The sequence below is a fragment of the Hypomesus transpacificus genome, chromosome 22 (assembly GCF_021917145.1).
Source record: "Hypomesus transpacificus isolate Combined female chromosome 22, fHypTra1, whole genome shotgun sequence".
Classification (NCBI taxonomy): domain Eukaryota; kingdom Metazoa; phylum Chordata; class Actinopteri; order Osmeriformes; family Osmeridae; genus Hypomesus; species Hypomesus transpacificus.
In genome coordinates, this window is record NC_061081.1 from 14,416,994 (window position 1) to 14,431,072 (window position 14,079).

The 14,079-nt window shown below is 42.7% G+C and overlaps 2 protein-coding genes across 4 annotated transcripts; both read left to right on the forward strand.

Moving 5' to 3' along the window:
- Positions 1–1,136: 1,136 nt before the first annotated feature.
- On the forward strand, positions 1,137–7,636 carry LOC124484582 (C-type lectin domain family 4 member M-like). Its single transcript, XM_047045553.1, has 6 exons — positions 1,137–1,489; positions 3,781–3,891; positions 5,268–5,735; positions 6,211–6,356; positions 6,774–6,877; positions 7,167–7,636. Exons 1-6 carry the CDS (start codon positions 1,195–1,197, stop codon positions 7,348–7,350), a joined length of 1,308 nt encoding a protein of 435 aa, XP_046901509.1. The 5' UTR covers positions 1,137–1,194; the 3' UTR covers positions 7,351–7,636.
- Positions 7,637–8,628: 992 nt separating this feature from the next.
- On the forward strand, positions 8,629–13,274 carry LOC124484601 (CD209 antigen-like protein E). 3 transcript variants are annotated; one of them, XM_047045585.1, is made up of 7 exons: positions 8,629–9,027; positions 9,418–9,456; positions 9,965–10,057; positions 10,157–10,363; positions 12,186–12,331; positions 12,449–12,552; positions 12,847–13,274. In XM_047045585.1, the coding sequence occupies exons 1-7, from the start codon at positions 8,952–8,954 to the stop codon at positions 13,010–13,012; spliced, it is 831 nt and encodes a 276-aa protein (XP_046901541.1). In that variant the 5' UTR covers positions 8,629–8,951; the 3' UTR covers positions 13,013–13,274. The 3 variants fall into 3 exon arrangements, with proteins under 3 accessions (XP_046901541.1, XP_046901543.1, XP_046901542.1); XM_047045587.1 differs by having other exon boundaries at positions 10,157–10,195; XM_047045586.1 differs by lacking the exon at positions 9,418–9,456.
- The last annotated feature ends 805 nt before the right edge of the window (positions 13,275–14,079 follow it).

Consider the following 14,079-nt stretch of genomic DNA (forward strand, 5'->3'; position numbering starts at 1 on the left):
CTGGACAGGTGCTTCCTGATTGTAGTGTGTGTGTGTAGTGTGTGTGTGTAGTGTGTGCGTGTTACTTTAACATCTGGTTTCAAGTTGCAACAGATTAAAGTTACACAGGTTTTAAAATTGCATTAACACACACACACACCCCTTGCCACCACACCACCATTACAACACAATTATCTTTCAATTGAAAAATATTGGTACTTCACTTTGTACTTCACTCCCCCCCCCCCCCCCCCCCCTCCCCTCCCTCCCCACTCCTCCCCCTCCCCCCTCCCAGTCATTCTGCTGATCCCACAGGGTGTCACAGCCTGCAGTCTGGGAGGCTGGAGCCTATGGAGAGTGAGACTAAGCCAAAAGGAGAACTACACACACTACGTAGCGATGCTGATCATGACAAAGGGAAGTTGTTGGCAAACAATCATAGAAATAAAGGGAAATGCAAACAAACAATTGAAACCAAAGCGGAACATTTATAAGTTATTGGAAAAAAAAAACCTGCCCAGCTTAAACAAGCACACTGATTAATACATGTAAATTAGGTCACGCGTGAAGTAAGGTCACACGTTCATGTTTGTCGTCTCTGTGGCCTTATTAGGTGTTGAAAAGCACCTGGGCGTACGTTCTTTAAAGCTGTAACAGCTAACAGGGTTACAGTGATTCGTGCCAAGGAACGGTCTGTATTTTACAAGACACAGTGCCAAAGCAGCATCATCTCAATATAATAATAAGCATTAATCCACAGGTATGGCAATGATACTCATAAATACTGTACACGCTCTCTGCTCTGATGTGCAGGTCAAGCCTACGTCCCTGCAATGGCTGAATTCCTCTCCTGTAGGAGGAACGTCCTTTGCAGTGGGGGGTCTTAATTACCATGTCCTCAAGGGAGTTTTTCTGGGAGTTTTTCCTTGTCTTCCTTGAGAGTGTAGGTTGGCTGAGGGGCAGTTCAATGGGCATATGTGAAGCCCTCTGTGACTTTGCTTGTAAAAAGATCTATACAAATACATGTGTATTTTTGGGTGGGATGTGGAAGCTTGCACTGTACTGTGTCTGGGTGCCATTGTTTGAGTGTGTTCCTCTCGCTGAGCTTCCTAAAAATGGAAGTTCCTCGTGAGGGGACATTTAATAGCCCACGGACGTGCAGCACCTCTCAGATCTGGACGCAGAGCAGAGAGAGGGGTCAAAATAGACTCGGTCATGGAGATGAGCGCAGACGTTTTTTATGACAATGTGAACTTCACGTCAGACAGCGGCAAAGACACAGGACTGAAGAAGGAGAAAGATACGGATCTCGACAAGGAAGAGACATGTCTTTATTCTTATGTTGACAGGAAGCCAAAAGAACTTCAACAACAAAATGCCAAACCCAGCAAAGTCACAGAACCCACAGCCCCTGACCAAGGACCAGAACTAGGACCAGGACCAGGACCAGGACCAGGACCAGAACCAGAACCAGAACCAGAACCAGAACCAGGACCAGGATCAGGACCAGGTAAAACACACACACACACACACACTAGTGATGCGGTGTTGGACTGACAGTCTGCAGCTCCGTGTTTACCTCCACAGGATGGCCATGACGTATTTGGTTAAAGACTGGTGGGATGGAAGGAGGAAAGAAGAAGCAATGTGTTGAAAATTAATGGATGACTTCAGTACGGGCGTCTGATTGGATAAACACCATCTTAAAGCTGTCGTCAGCTGTGACAAGGCTGAGGAGACAGACTAGGGTGTGCTCCTTAGGGCTTTTACTCACTTATACCGTAAAGAGAGAGAGAGAGGGTGAGGGAGAGAGGGTGAGGGAGAAAGAGAGAGAGAGAGAGAGAGAGAGAGAGAGAGAGAGAGAGAGAGAGAGAGAGAGAGAGAGAGAGAGAGAGAGAGAGAGAGAGAAAGAGAGAGAGAGAGAGGGGGGCGGCGGACCTTGAGTAAAGATTGCCTTTGTGTGTTTTTATTTGGGGGGGGGGCAACCAATCGCGTGGCCCTAAACAAATGTTAAATTTGTCCATTTGACCTTTGTAAATGTCTCTCCTACTTTGGTTCCTCTCTAGCTGCTTTTCCCATCCTTCCATCCTGCCCTCATGAGCTCCCTCATCAGGGAAAGCCAGCTGTGACCGGTTAAGGCAGCCTTAAGCCAGCTGTGACCGGTTAAGGCAGCCTTAAGCCAGCTGTGACCGGTTAAGGCAGCCTTAAGCCAGCTGTGACCGGATAAGGCAGCCTTAAGGCAGCTGTGACCGGATAAGGCAGCCTTAAGGCAGCTGTCCTGGGTGCTGACCCACCAGCGCTGTCTGGTGCTGAACTCCTAGTGCTGCGCTACTTTGCCAGCCTAGTCCGTCCACAAAACATGTTTTGACAACCACTGACCTTAACCGGGCTGAGGCGCGTTACAGTTTAGAAATGGAACCCGAACCACTGGCAGCTTTAAGCGCGGCAAGTGGATTTATAACAAAAAGCGAATTTAACAAAAAGCTAAAAACGATCAATGAGGTTATTCTTTGGTCGCTTGCATTTTTTGGGAGATGAACGTCATTCCATCCACCGGTTATAGGCTGCTTCGGCCAACATACGGCGGAACAAGATTAGGAAAAAGATGACAATATAAATTGTATATTCTGCCGGAGTCCGGATCTCACCTAACCCTCTTCGTGCACAAACTCCTGTGGAAACTCCTGTGTCGTTTTAATCCACTTTTTAATCTGCGGATAGGCTGAAACCAGGGTTACAAAGTCCGGAAGAATTTCCAGCCCAACAAGTCCTCAAAACCAGCCCAAAATCCCTGAAAATATTTTTTAGGTGTACAACAGAGGAGTTATTTATCCAATAGATGCCTCCATAGTTCAAATAAAAAATGACTGGTGGATTTATATTTTCCTTGTTTTCTGTCATTCTAACGTTTCATTAGTTAATTACAACAAATGATTTAATCTTGCCGCTTCCTATCACCACCGAGCAACAATTACTTGATGAAAGTGAGGAGACGTACTAAAGGAAGTGTGTGTAGGTTATGAAATCTTACTGCTCGCTCTCCCCACACACTTCCCCGTCCTTGTCCTTCTCCCCCAGCGCATGTCACCACGGGGCAGAAATGCGACGGCCGCATGAGGTTTAGAAGTAGCCCAAGAACCCGCCACCAGGGACAAATACATTTTCACCTGCGACAGTAAAAGTATCCCAATTTGGCTAGAAAACCACGGCTATGGCAACCCTAGCTGTCACTGTGTCTCTCAAATGTTGTTTTTGAAGCGGAAAGAGGAAACGTTCGTGTATGACGCGAAGTGTAGAAAAAAAAACATAACTAAAGTTTTTAAAGGTTAAAAAATATTTTTGAAACAAAGTTTTGAAAGGTACAAAAAATATTTGGATTTAAAAAAAAGTTTACATCATTGATGAGCACTTTATGAGGACTCTACTGTACTGTGCTCTGTTTTACTCTACTCTTTTTTAGGCTTCTCTGTTCTCCTCTCCTCTGTTCTCCTCTGTTCTCCTCCTCTCTCCTCTCCTTTCACTGTGTGGAAAAAAAAATAAAAAATTCTCTAAAAGTTGAAGAAATATATATATATTTTTTTTCTTTCTAAAATAGGTTTGCTTCATTGATGAGTAATTGATAAGGACTCTACTAAACTCTGCTCTGCTTTACTCTAGTATGTTTTAGGCTTCTCTGTTCTCCTCTTTCCTTATCTGCTTTCCTTTCACTGTGTGTGGAAAAAACAAAATGTGGGATTTTTTTTGTTGATGAAAATGTTTCTAAAGGTTGAAAAAAATGTGTGTATGTGTGTGTTTGCAAAGCCGCAAGTTGTGGGGGTCCGAAGAGGGACATCTCCAGAGCTGTAGCTGTGTGTCTGGCACTGCTGTGTGTTCTTCTGCTGGCTGCGCTCATAGCTCTGGGAATATTATACAGTGAGTATATCTCTGTTTTAAAACATCACACAACAAATATAGGGAGTCAGATGGCTGAGCGGTGAGGGAGTCGGGCTAGTAATCAGAAGGTTGCCGGATCGATTCCCCGCCCTGCCAAATGACGTTGTGTCCTTGGGCAAGGCACTTCACCCTACTTGCCTCGGGGGGAATGTCCCTGTACTTACTGTAAGTCGCTCTGGATAAGAGCGTCTGCTAAATGACTAAATGACTAAATGTAAATCTTTTTGTTTGTGGTGACAGCAATTTAAAGCAATTAGATTACGATAGTAACAATGATTAATAAGTATAGTTATTGTAATTGAGTCAATTATTAAAGTTGTATAATCATGATGATGTTCACTTCTTGGTGTTGTAGTCCATTACAAACTGGACTTGTTTATTATTATTATTAATTTTTATTTAATTTTTTTACAAAAGTGTCCATGCTTCCCTGACCTCAGTAAAAACATTGGGCCTCATTCTCGAACGCAGTTAAGAAGAATTTAAGAAGGAATTTCTTCTGAATTGGATTTAGGAAAACATTTGGCATTCATGAAAGTTTTCTCATCTGGGATTTGTTCTGAAATCCAGAAGACTTTCCGAACTCGAAATAGCAGTCGTAAATCGTCCAGAGTTGTCTCAAATGCAATTCCTTAAAAAAACACAAGGATCAAAGGAATCGCATTTAAGAAAACTCTCTCCGTGTTTGAAGTGTTACTGTATTAGGAAACACAACACAACTATTACTGTAAAACTAAATATTAAGGATTTATAAATGAATTTACAGTTTTTTTCAGTTAGCAACGGTCAGCAATTCACCTATCGCCAGCAGGTTGGTAGGCGTTTCTAAGGGCGCTTTTCTAGCGCCTCAAATGTCAAGCATGAAGTACATTTATCCCAAAACAGAATTTTAGTATATATATACACAACACTTTATTGTGTATTTTTGACACAGTCATGCTTAAAATGAGTAGTTATTGTTTAGAAAATATATTACCTGAAAAACAAAAATCTGAAACACTTTTCACCAGGGAGGGCGGCGCCCTAGCGCCCTCTATTGACCAGCCGCCACTGTTAACGATGATCTTGTTTTGCTAAGATAACCTTCAACTGCCCATTTACAACATCCACTCACCCCTTAACACCCGTTCCCCACACTCTGACTTCTTACACAGTGACCGCTAGATATCTAACGTTTAACTCCATTTGATTACATCAAAGTTATGATGTTCCTACAATGTTCTTACTGTAGTTATTGCTATTTAGTTACTTGGTAACCTTTATAGAAAGTGTTGTTGAATAATCTTAGTTTAAAAAAACTAAACAATATTGATGAATATAACATTGTCGTCTTACTTGCTGTTTTCTTTCCTAAGATCAATTCAAAGAGAATGAGAGAGACCAACTACAATCCAAATACAACAATGTGACTCAAGAGAGAGACCGCTTACAGATCAGTTACACCAACGTGACCAGACAGAGAGACCAGTTACAGACCAGTTACACCAACGTGACCAGACAGAGAGACCAGTTACAGACCAGTTACACCAACGTGACCAGTGAGAGAGACCAGTTACAGACCAGTTACACCAACGTGACCAGACAGAGAGACCAGTTACAGACCAGTTACACCAACGTGACCAGAGAGAGAGACCAGTTACAGACGAGTTACAGCAACGTGACCAGAGAGCGAGAACTGTTACAGACCATTAACACTAATCTGACCAGAGAGAGAGACCAGCTGAACACCAGCAACACCATCCTGACCAGAGAGAGAGACCAGCTGAACACCAGTTACACCATCCTGACCAGAGAGAGAGATGACCTTAAGAATAAGCTATGCAGTAAGTTTTGTGTTGTTTTAAACATATTTTCCATTTATAACAGAGCAATGCTATCATCACCTATTAGGCCTTACAACATCTAGTTGTGATATAAACTACAAATTAAATATATATATTAAATATATGATATCAATTACAAATCACACATTAAACTTTTATAATTGTGAATTAATGTTTCATGTTTTTCTATAAATGCTGGGCTAAAGACACATTGAAATAAATAATAATATAATACAGTCTGAATATATATTTAATACATTTAAATGTGTTTCCACACCAAATTCAAGAAAACATTTCTCTGTTTTAAAACATTTAAAAATAAAATGTGCTAAAAAGAAGGGGTCCGAAAACATAGTGACATCCCAGACATGCTGGTGCAGCGAGCACTCTGCTGGTCTCTCTCTCAAATACATGGGAGAGACCAAGGGATGGAGCCAAGTCAGTAGGACATGTTCTCTAACTGTTGTGTTTTCAGATGTCACTTCCTGTTCTGCTAGCTGGGAGAAGTTTGGCTGCAGCTGTTACTACGTCTCCACTGTGCAGAAAAACTGGGCTGACAGCAGACAGGACTGTAAAGACAAAGGAGCAGACCTGGTGATCATAAATAACCGAAAGGAACAGGTGAGAGAGAAAGAGAGAGAGAGAGAGAGAGAGAGAGAGAGAGAGAGAGAGCAGGGGCGTGTCCAGGCATTTTTGATAAGGGTGGCACCAGGGGTGGCCCGCCTCTGACTGGGCATATAGCCAATCATATTTTAAGATATTGGGGTGGCCAATCAGATTTCAGGGGTGGCCCGTGCCACCCAATGCCATTCCCTGAACACGCCACTGAGAGAGAGAGAGAGAGACAGTGAGGAAGAGAGAGAGAGAGAGAGAGAGAGAGAGAGAGAGAGAGAGAGAGAGAGAGAGAGAGAGAGAGAGAGAGAGAGAGAGAGAGAGAGATGGAAAGTAAGAAAGACTGAGAACAACAGAAATGTACAGGATGAGGTCAATTTTAAGATCAAGGTAATAAAACTGCTCCTTAATCCTCATCCATGACAGGATTTCCTCAATAACCTCAAAAAGAAAATGTGGATCGGTCTGTCTGACACAGTAACAGAAGGGAACTTTACCTGGGTGGACGGAACTCCACTGACCACACCCACGTAAGAGAAAACTACACTTTCTGTAGTCTCCTGACTCAAAACAAACCATTTGTAAATATGTTTTATTTTTGCCTGACTGACTTTGTCAGGGGCATTAGTACCAGCAGCATCGTCCAATTAAATCCTTTCAGACAGGCTCAACCAATCACATTAACATCAACATCAAGCTATATAAGAAATATATAGCACTGACTTATACAACTCTGGTACAAAATGGATTCTCATACAGTATGACCCAGATGTGGACCCCAGTGTGTGACTGGTTGTGTGTTGTTATTTAACCCTGTAGGTACTGGTTCAGCCCTCCAGCCCAGCCTGATAATAACCTTTATAACGCAGACATGGTTGATGAGGACTGTGCTGAGATATACTACACATCTCCTCGACTTTCAAATGTTCTCCCTCCCAATACATGGAATGATAACAGATGTGATTTGACTTCGAATTTCTGGGTCTGTGAAAGAGGGATCTAACAGATATACTCTGGGTTTTCTATGCATAATTAATTTTTCTATGCATTTTTCTAGCTACATAATTTTCTTGTTAATAACACCTGTCATAGCTGCATGATTGAAATAACTGTGATAATGAGCTTTCACTTCCTATTGGCTAATAGAGGAAATTATGTAATAATGAGTTACATAGGCTCAATCTTTATATAGCTACCTAGCAACATTTCTATTAGTTAGTTGAGCTTATTATCTACCACACAGCTTGGTTTTCTTATAAGCTATTTCTGAAATAAAACAGTCTTTTGGTCATGTTGTCTGGACTCCTCATTGACCCTGCATTTCAGTGTGTCTCTATGACATCAGCCGTGTACCAGAGCCTGCTCAGTGACTCTGGGGCAGTGTGGGAAATACTGACTACCTGACTGCAAGTTGTCGTTGATGACGACTAATGCTGCGGTTACGTCACAAAGTCTGTGACCGGTCATTGAGGTCAAATAGAAGCCATTTAAAAGTAAAGGAAAAATAAATAAAAATACAATGTTAAGTTTAATTCTTAATTCTTGCATTGTACTGCTAACCTGTTTATAGAAAATGTACTTGTTTGCTTGGTACAGGTGTCATTGTAGCTCACCTGATACAGTGCAAACTTACCTGCCCTTTCTTGATAAATAAGAGTCAGTCTATGGGAGAGGTAACCTGAGTTTGATGCCTATTTCAGCAGTGCAATAATGTCTTCTAAATACTGTCAATGCTTGTTTTACACCAGTTGTTTGACTTTAAGTTTATATTAGTTTTGTACTTTTTTTCTGGTAAACATTCTTTGTTTTGAAAATACCTTTTTGTAACAAACAACATTTTAATGAAGAAGAATCATTTGTCCTGAGCCTCTCTGGTACTTTCTGTGGTCTTCAACCCTCATCTTGTTACATTAACTAGAACCACAATCAAACCCAAACACACATGTTTAATACCTAACCATAATCACATACGTTCAATACTTATCCATAACTGTAAGTTTAATGACTAACACTCAAATATTTGTTCACCAGTTTCACAGAAGAGTGAATGAGACTTCCACCAAAAGTAGTTTGCAGTGTCGGGCCCAGTCAACTGTACAGGAATAATATGAACTAAACAGCCAGGTACCTCAGTCTATTCACTGGTGGAGCACAATCCACAACAGACAATCTCTCAGAAGTTAGGTTGACATGTCTTCCTGTTCCCACCTAATTTTACCCCACCCCCTCTATTACCCACAACCCCCTGCTTCAACCCATCATAACCACACACACTCTCTACAGCTCTCCTGACGGTCACTGATGGGTGTCACCATTAGGCATCAAAGTCGAGACAAAGGGGAAGTTAAGAGCAGAGACGTATGGAGAGCAGAGTAGCTGGTGAACTGTAGAACAGAACAGAGTAGAGATGTAGAAGTAGATAATCGTAAGGAGAACCAGAGCAGTCCAGTATATACTGTAGCAAAGCTTCCTGGAACGTAGTGTGGTTGTGGACTGTAGGACCCTGAAACTCAGGTGAATGGAATATCATTTTGTGGAGATATAACCTGGTCAAGACAGAGTGAGGAGGTCGAGGCAGTGTGGTGCTGTGGACAGCAAAGGATTATGGGGAAGGAGGAGAACTTGTATGCCAATGTCAAGGGTGTGTCGCACAACCAGGGTCAACGCAGCCCAGACAACGGTATTGTGCAACGCACACACATACACACACACATACATACACACATACACGCATACACACACATTCATACATACATACAATCACACACACAATACAAGCCTATGTGTTTGTGGCATCAATGCATATTTCTAATTTTTAGGTTTTATAGTAACTAGTTCTAGTAACTACTTTCTGAGTTTCCTTCCTTCCTGGTTGACACTCCAGCCCAACCATGAGCTCCACTACACAAATGTTGGCAATCACAATTTCACATCATATCGCAGATTTTCCAAGGAAAGGAGGAAGGAAAGTTGTGTATGGGTCACTAGATGTGCTACTGCAGTTGAATAGACTGAGAAAGCAGGCTGAGTCCTACCCACAGTTTCCTGTGATGCTGTTTCTGAGTTTCAGCCCTCCTGTGGTCGAGACTCACAGACAGACACATGGCAGGTGGGACATTTCTAATGAAAGCGACACACACAGACACAGAAACACAGCTCGCATTCACACAGGATTGCGTGCGTACACGCACACAATCACCCTTGGCCACAACCGCAGCCAGGCCCGCTGAGGCTGAGGCCTACACACACATCTGACTAATGAAACATTACTAATGACAGCCACACCAAGCCAAATCACACAGCGGAAAAACACAAGTACAGCACATCGCCACAATTCAACAAACATATCCTCCCTTTTTCCTGTCCACCAAAAGTGAGCTTTTGTCTCGTTGTTGGCTGTGTTCCAGTATGTTAGTGACAATTTCAGTTTGTCCGTTTGCGCTCAGTTTTCAGTTTGTCAGTTTGCGCTCATTGGCTATTGTGGGTTTCTGCTCAAAATTCCAAGCTGTTCCTTTCCCACTGCAGGATTTAAAGTCATAAATAAAAAAAACATGTAGGGTTAGATATACATGCAGGCGACACAAGCATGCTTTTTTTTAAACACTGTGTGTCCACAGTTTCAGAGAGGAGAACCTATAAAGCTGCAGCAGTGTGTCTGGGGCTGCTGTGTGTTCTCCTGCTGGCTGGGGTCATAGGAGTGGGACTCTTCCGTAAGTTGAGCAATTTTCACACAATCTTAGGATGTAACATCATTATTATATTATGGTAATATACCACCTCTGTGAAAAAAACGAAAACTTTTATTTTAGATCTAACCAGAGTGACTGTGGAGAGAGACCAGCACCAAAGTAAGTATGATAACCTGACCAGAGAGAGAGACCAACTCCAGACAAAGGGTAATAACCTGACCAGAGAGAGAGACCAACTCCAGACCAAGAGTGATAACCTGACCAGAGAGAGAGATAAGCTCCAGATGAAGTATGACAACCTGATCAAAGAGAGAGACCATCTCCAGAGTAAGTATATTAACTTGCCCAGAAAGAGACCAGCCGATGACCAACTTTAAGACCTCAATGACAGAGATAGATAGAGAGACGCCATAGAAGGTCTTGTGGTCAATACAGTAAGATGCAACACTTGTATGCTCTGGTTATATTGCTGTATTTCATGGTGGCCTGGTAATGTGTATATGTAACGGGTATGTAACGGATGTGGTCTTGCAAGCTCCGTCAGAGGTATCTGGCCAATGTTCACCCCCGCGGGGAGTCGAACCTGCCACCTCTCGACTTCCAAGCGCAACCACTACCAACTACGCCAAAGAAAAGTTAGCTATACTTTGTGGGGGGCCCAGATACCTGAGGAGTGAGTTTCACCGATTCACACCGGTTACATATACACTATACAAGATATGTTTTAATGTATCCATAGAAAATGTGTTCTTATTTTTGTACGTTGCTATATAAGAACTGTATTGTCTAAGTGCATAGAGTTGCATAGACTTGGTGTGGAAGGTTGAGCTGTCAACATCTGTCATGTTGCTGGTCTGACCTTGTTGGAACTAGTAGCAAAGTGGACATCTGCCTCCCATGAAAGTTTCCTGGTCACTTCCTGTCCGTCTGCCTGGCTGTCCTGTGATGCCCCTGGTTACTTCCTGTCCGTCTACCTGGCTGTCCTGTGAAGCCCCTGGTCACTTCCTGTCCGTCTACCTGGCTGTCCTGTGAAGCCCCTGGTCACTTCCTGTCCGTCTGCCTGGCTGTCCTGTGATGCCCCTGGTCACTTCCTGTCCGTCTACCTGGCTGTCCTGTGATGCCCCTGGTCACTTCCTGTCCGTCTACCTGGCTGTCCTGTGATGCCCCTGGTCACTTCCTGTCCGTCTGCCTGGCTGTCCTGTGAAGCCCCTGGTCACTTCCTGTCCGTCTACCTGGCTGTCCTGTGAAGCCCCTGGTCACTTCCTGTCCGTCTGCCTGGCTGTCCTGTGATGCCCCTGGTCACTTCCTGTCCGTCTGCCTGGCTGTCCTGTGAAGCCCCTGGTCACTTCCTGTCCGTCTGCCTGGCTGTCCTGTGATGCCCCTGGTTACTTCCTGTCCGTCTGCCTGGCTGTCCTGTGAAGCCCCTGGTCACTTCCTGTCCGTCTGCCATGCTGTCCTGTGATGCTGTGCTAGTTCTACACAGCTGTGTGGCTAAAACTGCCCAAACTGACATGCGTCAAATCACTGATTTTGAACTCTGGATATCTGTGTTTCAATTAATGTGTATTATTTTACTGTATGCTTCATGCATGACAATGTTCAGCCTGTGTTCCACACCTGTGTTTGTGTCACTGATCGTCTCTGAAGAAGAGGATCCATCACTGAATTTCTCCTCCCAAGGCTTCTGCTTGTTTTCCTTTTAGTTTTTCTAGAGTTTGCTTGTCTTGAGGGTTGAGCTATGTTTAGGTGCAGTTCTATGGGCGCGTATGTGAAGCCCCATGTGACATGGCTTGTAAAAAGGTTCCAACAAAGAAAATATGATTTGCTTTAGATTTTTTTTCTTGATATACAATTTAAATAAAGTGACATGCGTAACAACTGGCATGTTGTGGTGTTAACATACTGTACATACTAGAGTAGAGTAGACCAGAGAAGCAGAGATAGAGTAGTAAAATATAAAACAACAGAATAATATAATAAAGAAACGTCAGTGTATATTCAATAGAAAGTTGTTATTGTGTAGTGAAACATGCTCAAGGTGTGAAACACAACGACGTCCCTAAAGATAGAGGGAGGAGGTTTGGCTGCAGCTGGTGTTTCATCCAAATAAGGAACAAGGGAAGTTCTGTAACTGGTGTTTTTCAAACAGACGTCTATTGCTGTCCTAATGGCTGGAAGAAGTTGAACTGCAGCTGTTACTATGTCTCCACTGAGAGGAAAAACTGGACTGACAGCAGACAGGACTGTAGAGACAGAGGAGCAGACCTGGTGATCTTGAACAGCCCAGAGGAACAGGTGAGAGATGGGGAGAGGAAGCACATTGACTTCAACAAAGGTCAAGACAGTATTGACAGTAGGTACAATATCAAGAGACCAATCTTTAACATCATCGTCAACTCTTCTCCATGACAGGTATTCCTGAATAATCTCAAGAAGAGAGTGTGGATCGGTCTGACTGACACAGTAACAGAAGGGACCTTTATCTGGGTGGACGGAACTCCACTGACCACACTCAAGTAAGAGAACAATGACTATTTCTTTAGTCTACCGACTCGAAACAAAACATTTGTAATGTTATACATTTTGATATTTTTGCTTGACTGACTTTGTCTGGGGCATTAGAACCAGCAGCATCGCCCAATCAAATCACACCAGACAGACTCAGCCAATCACATTAACATCAACATCAAGCTATATGATAAATATACAGTACTAACATATTCAACTCTGATACAGAATGGATTCTCATACAGTATGACCCAGATGTGGACCTCAGTGTGTGACTCGTTGTGTGTTGTTTAACCCTTTAGGTACTGGTGGGGCTCTCAGCCTGATAATTACTCTAAACAACCAGGCAGTGATGGTGAGGACTGTGCTGAGATATACTACTCACCTTCTGACGTTCCTCCTCCTAAAACATGGAATGATTACACATGTGATTCTGATAATTTCTGGGTCTGTGAGAAAAGGATCTAACAGATATACTGTGGGTTTTCAATGGATAATCAATTTTTCTATGCATTGTATTTTCCAGCTACATTATTGTCTTGTAAATAACATCTGTCATAGCTGCAGAACTGAAAGAACTGTGATGATGAGCTTTCTCTTCCTATGGCTAACATGAACTATATAATGTAAGAATGAGTTACATAGACTGAAACATTGTATTACTGTTTAGTTGTATTTACCCCTCAGCTTGATTTTCCTTCTTAGAACATATGTTATTCCTGAAATAAAAGAGTCCTTTGGTCATGTTGTCTGGACTCTTCATTGACCCTGCATTTCAGTGTGTCTCTATGACATCAGCCGTGTACCAGACCCTGCTCAGTGACTCTGGGGCAGTGTGGGAAACACTGACTACCTGACTGCAAGTCATCCAGCTCTGAGGTAGCACACCAGCATTAGCTTGTTACACTGCTGCTACTGAGCTACATGCACACACAGTAAAACAACATAGAGACAGAAACAAGCTGCCACTAGGGGGCAGAGGTGTACGGCCTGACATATACTGCATGCAAAAAATGGACAAAAAAGTGAAACATGATAGTGTCTGTGTGTGTGAGTGTGTGTGTACACTTTTCAGTGTGTTTGAGTTAATTTAGTTAAACGAGAGCTGGCCAACAGAAAGACACATGAAGAAAAACTAAGAGGTAGATGAAAGATGTAGCCTGTAATCAGTGTTCTGGTGTTGTTCCCTCTGTGTAGATCTCTCCACTCTCCCAGAGGTCTGGAATCCAAGAGGAGAAGGGTTTCCCTTTAAATATGGCCAATGACTCTGTAGATGACATGTATAAAAACTGCACCAAACAAATGTATAAAGAAGTAAATGATAAGTATTTAAACAAAGAATTAGACCACAATTCCAACTTCAACTCATCTTGGACAGATTATGAAGAGTGTGCCAATAAAACGTACATGAATAGAGATCCTGAAGATAAGGATCTCGTATTAGATCATTTCAAGGCTTTATACTCTTACACATCTGACTACATTTATGGAGAATTCAACATCGCAGTAAGAACCAAGAGGCATGTAAGAAACAG

Bases quoted from the DNA above. Each gene is read 5' to 3' on its own strand.
- LOC124484582 (XM_047045553.1), top strand. From the start codon at position 1,195: ATGGAGATGAGCGCAGACGTTTTTTATGACAATGTGAACTTCACGTCA. The intron at 1,490-3,780 runs GTAAAACACACA...GTGTTTGCAAAG, and splicing joins AGGACCAGGATCAGGACCAG to CCGCAAGTTGTGGGGGTCCG. The intron at 3,892-5,267 runs GTGAGTATATCT...TTCTTTCCTAAG, and splicing joins AGCTCTGGGAATATTATACA to ATCAATTCAAAGAGAATGAG.
- LOC124484601 (XM_047045585.1), top strand. From the start codon at position 8,952: ATGGGGAAGGAGGAGAACTTGTATGCCAATGTCAAGGGTGTGTCGCAC. The intron at 9,028-9,417 runs GTATTGTGCAAC...TCTGAGTTTCAG, and splicing joins TCAACGCAGCCCAGACAACG to CCCTCCTGTGGTCGAGACTC. The intron at 12,553-12,846 runs GTAAGAGAACAA...TTAACCCTTTAG, and splicing joins ACTCCACTGACCACACTCAA to GTACTGGTGGGGCTCTCAGC.